This window comes from Miniopterus schreibersii, assembly GCF_964146895.1.
Source record: "Miniopterus schreibersii genome assembly, chromosome: 16".
Taxonomy (NCBI): domain Eukaryota; kingdom Metazoa; phylum Chordata; class Mammalia; order Chiroptera; family Miniopteridae; genus Miniopterus; species Miniopterus schreibersii.
The window spans coordinates 25382863-25396975 of record NC_138116.1 but is presented as its reverse complement, the minus strand read 5'-3'; the positions used below and the strand labels follow the sequence as shown (position 1 = coordinate 25396975).

General features: G+C 39.1%; 1 protein-coding gene across 3 annotated transcripts in view; it reads left to right on the top strand.

Annotated features, from left to right (window-relative positions):
• Window positions 1–3754: 3754 nt before the first annotated feature.
• Window positions 3755–14113, top strand: part of AP2B1 (adaptor related protein complex 2 subunit beta 1) — a 99606-nt gene continuing 89247 nt past the window's right edge. The window contains exons 1-3 of one of the 3 annotated variants that reach the window (XM_081115772.1): window positions 3755–3900; window positions 9270–9329; window positions 13809–13914. In XM_081115772.1, coding sequence (XP_080971898.1) covers window positions 9293–9329; window positions 13809–13914 — 143 coding nt within the window. In that variant the 5' untranslated portion in view covers window positions 3755–3900; window positions 9270–9292. The remainder of the gene's footprint in view (window positions 3901–9269; window positions 9330–13808; window positions 13915–14113) is intronic. The other 2 variants (XM_081115771.1, XM_081115773.1) reach the window with 2 other exon arrangements.

Here is a 14113-nt window from a genome sequence, read left to right as displayed (position 1 = left end):
TGGAAGAGTTAACTACCAGCAGGGAGAAATAAGGCAGTTCAAACTAGCTTAAACAGAACTCCTATGTAACCAAACAAAGGGAATAGCATTTCTAACCTCATATAGGGTGGGGCAAAAGTAGCTTTACAGTCATATGAAAAAGTTTATCCTCATATTATTAATAATTGTATCATTTTCCATATAAACAACAGTAAACCTACTTTTGCCCCACCTGTATTTTATCTCAGCTTTTCTCTGCCAGTTGCCTTCTAACATAATGATGTAACCTGGTACCTTCTGTACCTCAATGTCACAGCAGATGTCCACTGATAATTTTCAGGATTAGGTGGACCTCAAAAGGTGAGTACATTTGGGGGAAGTCGTAGTAGTGATAGGGCTTTCCAGGCCAAGGGAGCAGCATGACGTATATTTGAGAAGGAAATTGTTTCGTTTCCTTTAACTATAGCACTCCAGAAAGGAATCGTAGAAAGTAGATTGGGTACATTATGGAGAGTCTTATTTATTAGTTTAAGTATTTTGTGTACATTCATTCATGTATTTAACAAATGCTAAGTGCTAGGTTTAAAGTAGTAATAAAAACATTCAAGGTATCTGCCCTAATGGAATTTACAGTCTAGTTGGGGAGGGAGATAACAAATAAACTAGTATATAATTTATAAATTGAGTAAGAGGGCTGGGATGGGGGAGACAGTGGGTAATCAGGGAGTGCCTTTCTGAGGAGAGTGCACTTAAATTGAGACCTAAATTATGAAGAGCCAGGCATGTGAGAAATTGGGGGAAAAGTATATTAGGTAGGAGGAACAGTATTTGTGGAGGCCATAAGGTGGGAAAGAATTTGGCATATTTGAGGGTTATAATAGTTAGCAAAAGGGGAAATGAGGAGTGACTGAAAGACATAAAATGATGTTAGATAGACAGGGGCCAAACCTTGCAGGGACTAAGAGCCATGGGAAGGAGCCTGGATTTTAGTCTAAGTGCCATGGGAAGAAGGCATTGAAGGATTTATCCACCAGAGTCGCGATCAGGTTTATATTTTTAAGATGACCCCATAATAGTTATGTGATTATGTTTACCTTGTGAAAATCCATCAAACTCTACATTTATGTGTGTGCACTCCATTGAGTGTTTGTTATACTTAAAAAAAAAAAAAAATGTTTAAGAAACAAAAACCTGGCTGCTATGTGGATAATGACTGGGAGGAGAGTTGAGGTTTCTAGTAGTCCAGGCAAGAGATGATGGTGGCTTGGACTAATGAAGTGGAGTAGAGGAAATTGGATGAATTTGAGATATATTTTGAAGGTAGGATTAAAAACGGAGATAGATTGGATGTGGCAGTTAATGCAGAGAGAGAAATCAGTGACCCCCAGGATCTTGCTTGAGCAATTCAGTGTAATTTATTTCTTTAAATATGTTTTATTGATTTAAGAGAGAGGAAGGGAGAGGGAGAGAAACATCAATGATTAGAGTTATTGATCTGCTGCTCCCTGCACATCCCCTACTGGGGGTGGAGCCTGCAGCCGCCGGCATGTGCCCTGACCAGGAATGGAACCCTGACCTCCTTGTTTGTAGGTCGACGCTCAACCGCTGAGCTATGTCGGCAGGGCCAGTGTAATTTATTGAAATAAAATCATAACAGCCCAGCTGGGCGTGACTCAGCAGTTGAGGGTCGACCTAGGATCCAGGCGATCGGGGTTTGATTCCCTGTCAGGGCACATGCCGGAGTTGCAGGCTCGATCCCCAGTCAGGGGTGTGCAGGAGGCAGCCGATCAATGACTCTCTCATCATTAATCTTTCTCTCTCCCTCTCCTTTCTTCTCTCTGAAATCAATAAAGATATATTTGAAATAAAATCATAACAAATATTTACATAGTCCATACTATGTGCAGTTATAGTTTCAAGTGCTTCACATATACGAATTCATTTCATCCTTGTAACAATATTGTGATTAGATATTACTATTTTTCCCATTTTATAGATGAGAAAACTAAAGAACATGGCAGATAGGCAAAACTGCGGGAAGAATGGGTTTTGCAGGTATTAAGCAATGAGCAGCTGTTGAAAGTTTTTGAATAGGGAAGAGATATAAATCAAAGTTCTTTAAGATTTTTGTGGTGGCATCTTCTTGGACTAAATCCACCTTTGTCTCCTGGGAATTGTACCTGGAACCAAGTTTTTCAACCTTCTCCCATACTCCTCATTCCTTTATGATATGCTTAATTTGGGTGGACCGTAGTTATAGAATTACTTATAAGTGTGGTTAGCAATTTGGTGGTGAAGTTAGGGGAACAGGTCCAAGCCAGAGATAGAGATATTGGAGTCATATGTGTAGGAAAGATAAGTGAACACATGGTATTGCTAAAGGGATAGTGTAAAAATGTGTGAGTATAGAACTTTAAAAATAAAGTCTTGCTACTCCCTCAAATACCATCCTATATCTCTGTTCAGCGATACTTTCTTATGGAGTTGTCTATAACTCCTGACTTCATTTTCACACCTCTCATTCATTCTCAAACTTCTGCACTGTGGCTTTTGCCTTCATCTCTTGATGTTCTCAGCAATTCTCTCAAGACAATTGTGTTGTTAAACCCTTGGGCATTTTTCATCCCTTCCTCTATATCTCTGTGGCAATTGATATTGACTACTCACTTATACATTCATTCATTCAACACATTTTGCAGGGGGGTTGTCTCGGAAATAGAAGAGCAAACAGATTGATACAGTCTCTACTTTCATGGAATTATAAAAGCACTCAGAAACATTATAACTGCCTGCTTTTCCCTCTACCTCTCTGATTACTCCTCCTTGACCCCTTTCAAAATTTGGTTTCCTTAGCTTCTGCCCCAGGCTCATGCTCCACATTTTTAAAAACATGTTTGTATTGATTTCAGAGAGTTCAGAAAGTGGGAGAGAGAGAAACATCAATGATGAGAGAGTCATGACGGGCTGCCTCCTGCACGCCCCCTACTGGGGATCGAGTGGCAGCCCAGGCATGTGCCCTAGGGGAGAATGCCCTGACCTAGAATGGAACCGTGACCTCCTAGTTCATAGGTCAGTGCTCCACTGAGTCAGGCTGGCAGGGCTCTCCACATTTAAAACAATACTTTATTTACTTTAGAGCAGTTGTTCTGGGTTCACAGCAAAATTGAGGGGAAGGTACAGAGATGTCTGAGTTGTGGTTTGCAAAAGAAACTTTCGTGTAAGCACACCTATTACATGTTAGGTGCATAACGTGCTTTATCCCGGTTAAGCTTCACAAGCCCAAGAGAACTCAAATCTTTTGAGACTTTATTTCGCAGATAAGAAAACTAAGGTTGAGGAGACCGTAGGCAACTTTCCAAGTCACATTTCGGGCAGAGGTTTGAACTTAGATCTGATGCCATCTCAACCTTTTTCTTTGCACCACTCTCCTCTAGTCCCAGGCCCGTGTGTAGTGCGGGGCTGGATCACCGTTGTCCATACTCCTGAACTGGCCCGGGAAATTAGCTGAGTTGGTTTTTCTTTAAGAAAGTAACAGAATATTTCAGTAAGTTTTTTAGAGAACACCTGTACGAGGAAACAAATCCCGAGAACGTCAGCGTGTTTAATATATCTCTTCGGATTGACACTGACCATCGTTGAGACGACGGTGGCAGGTCTCTTCCAGACCAAGCAAAAAAATAAAATCTTTGCATCTCCAAGGCGACGAGATCGCTGCCTTGGGGCTCCCCCGCGCGCCGGGATGACGTCACTCGGCGAGGTTCTCTGACGTTGAGTTTCCTGTCCACCATCTTTGTCGCTGGCAAGGTGGGTTTTGCGCAGTGGCTTAGACCTGGAAAAGGAATCGTGACGTGCAGGAAACCATTACACCACCAGTCGGGCCGTGCTCTCTGGCTGCCGCCGCCACCCCCGCCCTTGCCTCCGGTGAGTTCAAGGCGACTAACTTTGGGGTGTGTCCCTCATTGATGCTCCGGATGGGGGGTGACCCAAGTTTGGGCTGGAGACGGGCGGAGGAGAGAAAATCCTAGGAGCGCGACCGTTGAGGATGGAGTGAGGCGTCGGGTGTGACCGTTGTGAGGAAGAGGGTTGGAGAAAGGGACTCCACGGCTGTGGCTGGGTGAGGGGATCCTCGGGTGTGGCGGCTGGGGGCTGGGGAGCACCTGCGGGCAGGTATGTTCGAAGTCGGGTGGTTAGGGCGGCCAAAGGCCAGGGGTGTGGCCGGTAAGACTGGAGGCCGAGGGGCGAACCTTCGCCGCTTGGCGTCGTTCGCTGAGATCCTGGGACATGTCCAGCAAAGGGGAAAAGGGATTCCCCGAATGGTTTGCCCATTGGAGGGCAAACCTCTCCAGCCTCCCGTAGTTTGAGATTGAGAGACACCTCTCCCCCGCCCCATAACGGAGGTTCAAGTCTCTAGAATCCTGAGCACCTGGGGACAAAACAGGAATTTCTGACACTTAAGGGAAGAAAAACCTCCGGAACTGGTTCGATGTGGAAGAAGGGGAAGCAAGTGGGGACAAACCTTAGCCCGTAATTTTTCCATTTTGGATTTGGCAGGAATGGTCTGGTTTGAGAAAGGCTGTAGATTAAGCCAGAGGCAAAGAAACTGGAACTTCCTGTTACTTCCAAATTCTTTGAATCCAAAGAATTTATTCATGCTGTTTGTTTCCAGAGTAATGTTCTACTTGGGGCTTTTACTGAAAACACTTGGCTGCTTCATTATGAAACAGTGTGAATAAAGTATGGATGCTTCATTAAACTTTTACATTTCAAAAGAAGTGTTTTTAAAATGCCAGACACTTACTATAATCGATGTAATATTTTAAAATAAAGAAAACCCAGTAAGTTTAGAAAAGGCAGAATGACAAAGAAGGTGGTCTCAATGAGGAACAGTTTAAATTATTAATAACCTTCCTGGTATACTTCTTGCTTAGCCTCAGGGTACGCTTACAAAGTAATAATAGAAAGCAGATGAAGGAGATGTAGCTGTACTAGAAAAGTGTAACGCATTCCAGTGATGACTAAGCTAGTGGTAAGGTGAGAACGGTTTGCAGGTGACTTAACAGTTTACACTCCCAAGGAAGCAAAAGTATGATGTGATCTGCAAACAGCCTCACTGAAAGTTGGGTGGTAAAATGAATATAAACTAACATTCTGTAAATTAAGACACTCAGGACAGTCGAGTTCTTCCTTTTTTTTTTTCTTTTTTCTTTAACATATCCATTTTTAAAAATACTACATTTTAGGCTCAGGTTTGAACCAAGCTGAACAAGGAATGAGTAAAATAGAATATATCCTCCTTTCTTTCTCTTTCCTCCCAGGTTTAAGTTTTCCAGAGTTGATTGGTATTTCAGTTAAAAATTGGATGTCAAACTTTGAGCTGCTTTCTTACTGTGTAACAAACTATCTCGTCTGTCATATTTAAATGAAATCACAGGTCGGTCTGTTGTAATTAGGTATCTCTTGTCATTTATTATGCGCTAAATGATACCTGAAGGTGCTATTGTCATTGCATTATTATTGAAATATCTGATAAGCACCTCTCACCCTTGTAATAAAAGATTGCTGGAATGACCGTTCTGCTTTAAAATTTGGTTAACTCTTGGCCACGTTTTAGTATAAGGATTAGACAGTGTAAAGCCCAACTTTAAGTGAAAAGAAGGGATTTTGTGGCCTTGTCAACTCTTGATTTAGCTGCCATTTCTCAGAGAGCCATTTGAAATTAAGGCTCCATTAATTTTTTTCTGGCCTTATTTTCTTTAGGGCGACTGGAAGGAGGGAGGAATAGAAGGAGAGAAGGGACTTTCACAACCTATATTTAGTAGAAACTAGGTTAAATTAAATCTAGATGTATAATCCTGTACGGGAGGCCTCTGAAATGTTGAGAGATCACACTATGGGCTAGGACAAGTAAGAATGTTTGTGTACTTTTAACCGTGGAAGCTTTGTTGTTTAACAGTGCCCCTAGGCCATGTTGCAAGTCCTCAGAACAGCCAGGACTTGTCTAGTTTGATCTGGTAGAAGGGTAGTATGAGTTCAAACTCTGATGGTTCTGCTTTTTCCTGGGCCTCTCCTAAAGGAATAATGTATCATCCCTGCCCCCCCCCCCCCCCAGCTTGATTTTTGACTCCAGCAAATACTTGATTTTCTTCTTGAGCTCTGTCTTGACTACTTTTTCTTTGGCTTCTAATGCAGACAACAGTTTTCACCATCCTATATTTAGGAGAATCTGGTTATGTCCATCTCTGGCATGTGATTAAGTGTATCTCATTTTAAAATATATATACTAATGTAATTTTAAAATATATATATATCTTTATTGATTTCAGAGAGAGGAAGAGAGAGGGAGAGACAGAAACATCAGTGGTGAGAGAGTTGTTGACTGGCTGCTCCCTACACACCTGCAACTGGGGATTGAGCCCGCAATCCAGGCGTGTGCCTGATTGGGAATCGAACCATGATCTCCTGGATCCTAGATCAATGCTCAACCTCTGAGCCATGCCCCGCCAAGCATAATTTTTTGAAGTGACATTCACAGTGTTGTGCAACCACCACCTCATATTTGTTTTTGTTTAGATTATTTTCATTTTTCTTTTAATTTCTTTTGGTTTAAGGGAACTTGCCTGATGCAGTGTTTCCCTGCCAATATGGGTGAGGGATATTCCATTACTGGTGTTTACAGAGTGTGAGTTAAGAGAGTGATATATTTTCCTCTTCTCTTTAAGAGCAGGGATTCCTAATTTAGAATATAAATTAAGAGCACATGCCCGGGTTGTGTGCTTGATCCCCAGTTGGGGGCATGCAGGAGATAGCCGATCAATGATAATTCTCTCATCATTGATGTTTCTCTCTCTCTTTTTTTCTCTCCCTCTCCCTTTCTCTCTGAAATTAATACAGATATATCTTAAAAAGAAAAAAAAGATTACTTTTGAGTCTCTCCTATTCCCTGAAATTTTGTGGGTTGGTACATTAATCTCTAGTTAAGAACACTTAATGCTAACAATGAATAGAACAGAAATATATTCCTTGACAATGAAGTTTGTTAGGGGAAGTAATGGAATGTGTGGGTCATTAATAAAAGTAGCATTTAAGACTAGGTTAATTTAATGTTTAACAGACTGTATTGAAAACTTTTAAGAATTTAACACATGTGTAAGTGTATGAGAGCTTTAAGCAAACAGTGATTTTTGTGCCATTTTTCAAAGAAACTGGGTGAAAAATTCCAAGCAGATTTTGTTTTTAAATCTTAAGCAAGTTTTAAGTTTTGGTGGTCCTATAGGACTTAGAATGGCATAATAACATCACAGACCATAACAGCCTTGAGCTACAGCCCTTCTGTCAGGCTCTAGTAATCATTTCTGTATACTGGTTTTTCTTTTTATATATATAAGTTCTCAGATGATAATTTCAGATTTATTCCAGGTCTTTTATGTGAACTCCTTTTCTCAATTTGCCGACTCCACATTTAGTTTACATTGTGAACAGATTAAGTGATTATACATTCTTTAAGTTTTTGGTAGGAAGGCATTATGAAAATATTGTGTAAGACAAGCCTCTGCTACAGGTGTTAATTAACTATTAACTATTAACTATTTGATGAAAATAAATTTCTGCATTTTATAATGATATTTGTCGTGAGTTCTAGCTCACTTCTTTTAACAAGGTAATTCAGTGACATTCTGGTAAAACCTAAAGCACTGTTGTATGAGGACTGTAAATAGTAAGGTAACTGCTTAGAAAGATAGCAAATGAGTCTTAATTTCTCTTAGGTTGTTCAAGCAGCACATTTTAGAGATGATTTGAACCAAGCTTTTTCATTAATTTATGTTTTCTGGCTGTTTTTTCCTTAATTACATTGATTTGTTTAGTGCTTAGGTCATTTTTCTCAGATCCATATTTACTGTTGTTTGCCAAATATGTTATCACTCAGGTTTGCCATATATATTATCACCTGTGTTGTTTTGACCTGACAGTAATTAACAGGTACCAGGGCATCTGTCCTAAATTTGGTAATTAGTATTGTTAATTATGGTGGTAAAGAAGAAGATACTCAGTTTTGAGTGCAGAAAAAATACTTTTAGAAGAAAATTTCAGTGTATTCAAAGAAGTTAGGTATGTTAGACAAAAGTCTTACTACTATGAGTTTCAGCAATTAGAAAACATTTTCTCATGTGGGGAGAAATGTGACCAGTGCATACTGTTATTGTTTATTGATAGAGCAGTGTGTCAGCTAGATTATTTCTGGAAATTGGAACAGAAGAGTTAAAATTGAGGCTGGGATCTGTGTTCTTTTAAGTTTTAATATCAGCTCTGATTCTCTTTTGTACCCAATGTGACTAAACAAATATCTCAGTTTTTTGCCTTGTTTTTAATTGTACATTGATATTTATTCTTTGGGAATACTGTTGGGCTAAATGTAGAGTGTTGGAAATACAAAAATTATAGTTTAAAAAAAAATCCATGGGTAAAACATGTTTGCTTCTCTAGATGTCTGTTGTCAGAGTTTCTAATTTAGAGTTTTGGTGTGTGTTTTTTAGGTTCCTTTTATTGAAAGTTGTACATAATGGTGAATAGATTGGCAGAATTGTTTTCTTCTTCTTTACCTTATACTGCTCCAGAATATATATGCTTGTTTTTTAAAGACTTTTAATTGATTTTTAGAGAGCAAGGAAGGGAGAGGGAAAGAGACAAACATTGATATGAGAGTGATGCATCCATCGGCTGCCTCCTGCACACCCCCTACGGGGGATCAAGCCCACAACCCAGGCATGTGCCCTGACTCAGAATCCAACCGACATCCTTCTGGTGCATGGGGCAACACCCAACCAACTGAGCCACACTGGCCAGGGCCAGAATACATGTTTTGAAGTGACTTCATCTTGAGGCAGGGAAATAAATCAGATTTTTCTGAATGGAATGTAATAGGGAGTTCTCGCAAAACAAACTTTTCCATATCTTAAATATTTGAGTGACTAACTGAAGATGTATTTACAAAAAGGTCTAGTTTTAGGTCTTGGAGGCTTTCAGGAGACAATTGTAGATAAAAATCACAAAGCCATCATAGGTTCATATTATTACTCCATTTCATTTGGCTTTTGGATTTTGCCCCAATTAGCTCCTTAAGGCAAGAGTTACATTCTTAATTATCTTTGTAACCCTTGAATCACCATCATGTGTGGTAAGGGAGAAGACACTCATTTTTCAACACAGATGTTCTAATATATAAATGTTCTTAAAACTAATTTATGCGTTGCTAGATATAACTTGGATAAAGGAATTCTTTTCTCTTGCTGTAGGTGCACTTTAAAGAACCGGCACCATGACTGACTCCAAGTACTTCACAACCAATAAAAAAGGTAAGTATGAGACCCTGATCAAAGCTTTGAGATCCTTCAAAAGTTACGGTGTTAAGACTGTGGTGTTTCTGACCTCCTATGGTGTAAAGTTACAGTCTTTCTGACTTATTCAGACATGCATGTTGTGGACAATCTCATTGGAGATCTACTACTACAGAAAAGTGTATTGAGGAATTTAAAGTATAGGTATTTATTTATTTATTTATTTATTTATTTATTTATTTATTATCCTCACCGGGGATATGCTTAGAGAGAGGAAAGGGGAGTGGGAGGGAAATATCACTTGGTTGCCTTCCCTACGTTCCCCGACTGGGAATTGAACCCCCAACCCAGGTATGTGCCCTCACTGAAAATCGATTTGGCAACCTTTTGGTGCACAGCACGACACTCAACCAACTGAGCCACTCCAGCCCAGCTGAAGTATAGGTTTTTAATTTTTTTTAAAGATTTTGTCTTAGTAAAAGGAAGGGATCCAACATTGATCCACTGAAAATTGATATATCTGAGCACATTTATTCTCTCAGTTTTTTACTTGGAAATAAACATTTTATAACAAGGAATGCTATTGAAAATAGATATGTACAAAGTAAACATGAAAAGTTCTCTCCCTCCCTATTCCTGTTCCTGGGGGGAACACAGTGTGTATCCTCAATCTCTTTCAATGCATATGCATTGTATTAATACATATGATTTTTTAAAGTTTATCTTTGAAGAAAATGAGGTCGTGCAGAACAATGCAAGAAACTTGATATTTTCATATCCCTCCATATAAATCTAACTCACTCTTTGGCTAGGCTTTGTCTAGCTATATTCTTTGAACTTAAAATAGGAAACCTATAAAATCAGTGGTAAGATTTTTCGGTCATAGATTCCTTGAGTAGCTTTGAATTTATTAGCTTTATCATTTTGTAATCAGAAATATAATACTGGTTTTATATATGTGAGCGTTAGCCTAGGAACTAAGGAATCTTGGGAAAGCCCAACCTCTTTATCTTTTGTAAAAGTGTTCCTAAGTAAAATAGCTCTTTTCTAGTGCTATAGATGGCCCTTCCATCAAAAGCAGACTGGTTGAGGTCTTTTCAGCCTGCTTTGCCCCTCGGCTGAGCTTTATTTCTTCCTCAGGATCAGCATTCTGTGCTTTTCTATTTAGCTCTTTCTGTTGTTTACTGAAGTATTCTGGGCATGACACCAGCTACCATTCCTCTTATTCTCTAACAAATTGCCTTCTCAAATGTACCTTTTCTCCTCTCCTCCAGTGGCTAGAATGAGATAGCTTCTCAGCCCCGGCATTGCTCTTTCTGGTTTCCTTTGTGCTGTTTACTGGCCTTCGCCTCCTAACTTCCCCAGATTAACTGAGTTTGGTTTTGAAAAGCACGCTACAGTGTCCTCCTACTTTGATTTATTCATTTTTTCAATAAATATTTATTGGGTGCCTACTATGTACAATCACATCTTCTGCCCTAACATTGGTAATGTGTTAAATATCCTAATGTCTTCCAAGTCAGAGGGGACGCAAAGGACACCTAATTCCAGACCTTGGTTTCTAAATATTGTTTCCCACTAAAAGGAATCAGGACTCCTTGGTGAAATGACTGATTCCAAGGCCGGATCAAGGGAAAGTACAGGATAAACATGAACATCTTGTGCCAGAAAGCAAAAGCAAAGAAGTACTCAAACAATGATGACGTGTGTCAAGGAGCAGCATAGTATGAAGGCGCTACCACTGGCCAACTTGGAGATAATTTGAGAATTTAAAAAAGTGATCAGAGAAGTGGATTGTAAACTATTGAATAATAAATACATATGTACACATAAATCATAGTAGTAGTTGATTCAGGCAAGAGTCATCAGTAAATCCTAAAATAACTGGCAGGTGAAAGTTTGATGAGGAATAGGATATTTAAATAGTCTCAAAAGTATCTTTTCGAAAATTACTAATTACAAGGGGGAAAGATAGTAGCTTTACAATGTCAAAGCCTGGCAAATGCTACCTTAACCAAGTATTTGGTGTTAATATCAGTAATGGAACAAATTAACATCATTTTCCTCTTGATGTGATGCACTGAGTAGAGCACGCCATCATTTATGAATTATGCTTGCCAAAATGCATAACATCGGTGTAATCATGAAGAAACCCAAACAGAACATTCTATAAAATAACTGGCCTGTGCTTTTAAGAAGAAAAAAAAATTGTGATCTTGAAAGACAAAGGCCGAAGAACTGTTTTCAGATTAAAGGAGACTAAATAGGCATGACAGTAAATGTAATGCATGATCCTGAATTGGATCTTGGCCCAAGGGGGATGGGTGTCAAATTGCTATAAATGACATTATCAAAACCTTTGAGTAAGGTTTATATGATGATGTATCAATATTAAATTTCCTGATTTTGATCATTGTATTACGATTATATAAGATAATTCCTTGTTCTTAGAGATGATACACCGACATATTTAGAGCTAAAGAGTCATGATGTCTGCAGCTTACTGTTAAAATAATTCAGGGTAAAAACTTGTAAACATATAGAAAGTATGATAAATAAGGCGTAATGTTAACAATTGGGGAATCTTGTAACTTTAAGATTGCAATGATTTAAAAAAATAAAAGTAGCAGGGCACAGTATAGTGACCAACAGTGAGCAAGGAACACCAGGATATTTTCTAGAAAACACAGACATATCTGTCCTGTTCTGTCATTTGAAGTTATGCAAGGGTAAACAAGCTCTTCTTTTATAGTACAGGAAGCTCCATAGTTAGTTGCCTAATTATATCAACTACCTATTAGTCAGTGGCTTTCAATCTTACCTAACATTGGAGTTACGTAGTGAATTTAAAACAATACTGATGTGCAGATCCCACACTGCCGGATATCCTGATTTCATTGGACTGGGATATGGCCCAGGGGCGGGGGTATTTTTAAAAGCTCTCCAGATTTTTCTAATGTGTAGCCAGGATTGAGAACTGTTGCTACCTGCTAGCAATGTGTGGTAGATTTGATTAAGGGGAGGAGGAGGGAAAAAGATAAGAATTTAGTAAAGTTGTATGTATGAAATACCTTGCTTCACTTAGTGACCCTCCTTGGCTCCTCACAGCCTCTTCCTTTCTGTCTTTATTGCTTACACCTCACAAAAGCCTCTAGCCCCCTTGCTATTCATTTTCAGCTTTTTTCTGATTTTCTTATTCTGAAATGTATGTATTCTGTTAACATTTTGTGGACCAAAATACTGTCTATAATGACATAAAAAGTTACAATTTAAAAACTCACCTAACTATTCAAACCTTCTCTTGTAATGGGGTCCTGGTAACCTTTTTTTACTTGAGATTTATAGAACTTTGAGACTTACACATGAATCATGACTGGGTAAATACCATATTTTAAAAATGGATAAACTGTTCCTTTTACTTCCTGCAACACCCACCAGAATTGCCACTGGAACATATTCTTTAAGTATATGCTATTGGAGTTGGAATAGTTTCAGTTACATCCTGTTTTGATTCTTCAGCTCCTGCTGTTCACAATTCAGACTTTTGGAAACCCTGCTGCTTGTCTTTTACTGTTTCCAGAAGTAAATGATGGAAAGAACCCCTAAGAGCTGAATTAGGCAGCAGAGGACTTGATGAAGAGGAGAATGACTCTTTAAGGGTCCAGCTTTTCTGGCTGTACTGTTTTTGCAGCTGTTTATCAAATAAAACAGCCGTTTTTGTAACATGACTTTGTTTGCCTTGTTGACAGTGAATGTTGATGTAAATCGCTGTTTTAGTGTTCAATGGCTGTTTCTTAGATTCATCCTTCACATTTAGAGGCTTCAGCAGATCAGTTTGCTGTCCCCACTATTTCTATACTGGTGAATGAGGTCTGGTTAAAATGAACACCAATAACCAACCTAAAGGTGGAGAAAAATGAGGCAATATTGTAGAAGGGTTTCGGGTATAGATGGGATTGAAGTGGGAGTAGTTGACTTCTTTTTCATGGGCGTGGTGGTATATATTTTTGAAACCATTTGAGGGTGGTTACCTTTTCTTCTTTCAGCTCCAGCTTTCTGAAGATAAGTGAGCCTGGGCCTTAAAATAATAGTGACAGCCCTGCCATTTCACAGTGCAGGGCCAGAGCAGTCAGTTATTCGAGATTGTTCCTTTAGAAATGACTGTGGTTTGTACGATTCTTGAAACTTTAAGATTATTGTTTCTGTTGTTAGAGTGATTGAATAAAAGCTCATAAAACTTTTTTATTCCCCCATTAACTTATTTTTCCAACACCATTTATCCCCACTATCCCCTCTTCCACCTCCACCCCCCCTCCCACCCACATTTACCACGCTGTTGTTCATTTCCATGAGTTCTTTCTCTTTTTTGCTCAATCCCTCCTACCCCCCCCCCCTGAACTTCTTAAAGTACTAATTAGAGTAGAGCAGTGATTTTCAACTGTGTTTGTGCATAGAATCATCGGGGGAATGCTTTCATTTTGCTATCTTCTCTTATAGGAGAAATTTTTGAATTAAAGGCTGAACTTAACAATGAAAAGAAGGAAAAGAGGAAGGAGGCTGTGAAGAAAGTGATTGCTGCTATGACCGTGGGGAAGGATGTTAGGTAAGGGCAGTCACTCCTACCGTTGGCCACTTTAGACCCATACCCTATTTTATGGCTTTTACTGCTTTTCACTTAAAATTGTTATAATCATAGAACCTATAAGAATGGGTTGGTCCCTGAAAACATCATCAGAAAGTATAGTTTCTTTTATGTTAATTCTGTGACATAAGTTTGTTTTGTTTTGTTGTGGGTTTTTTTG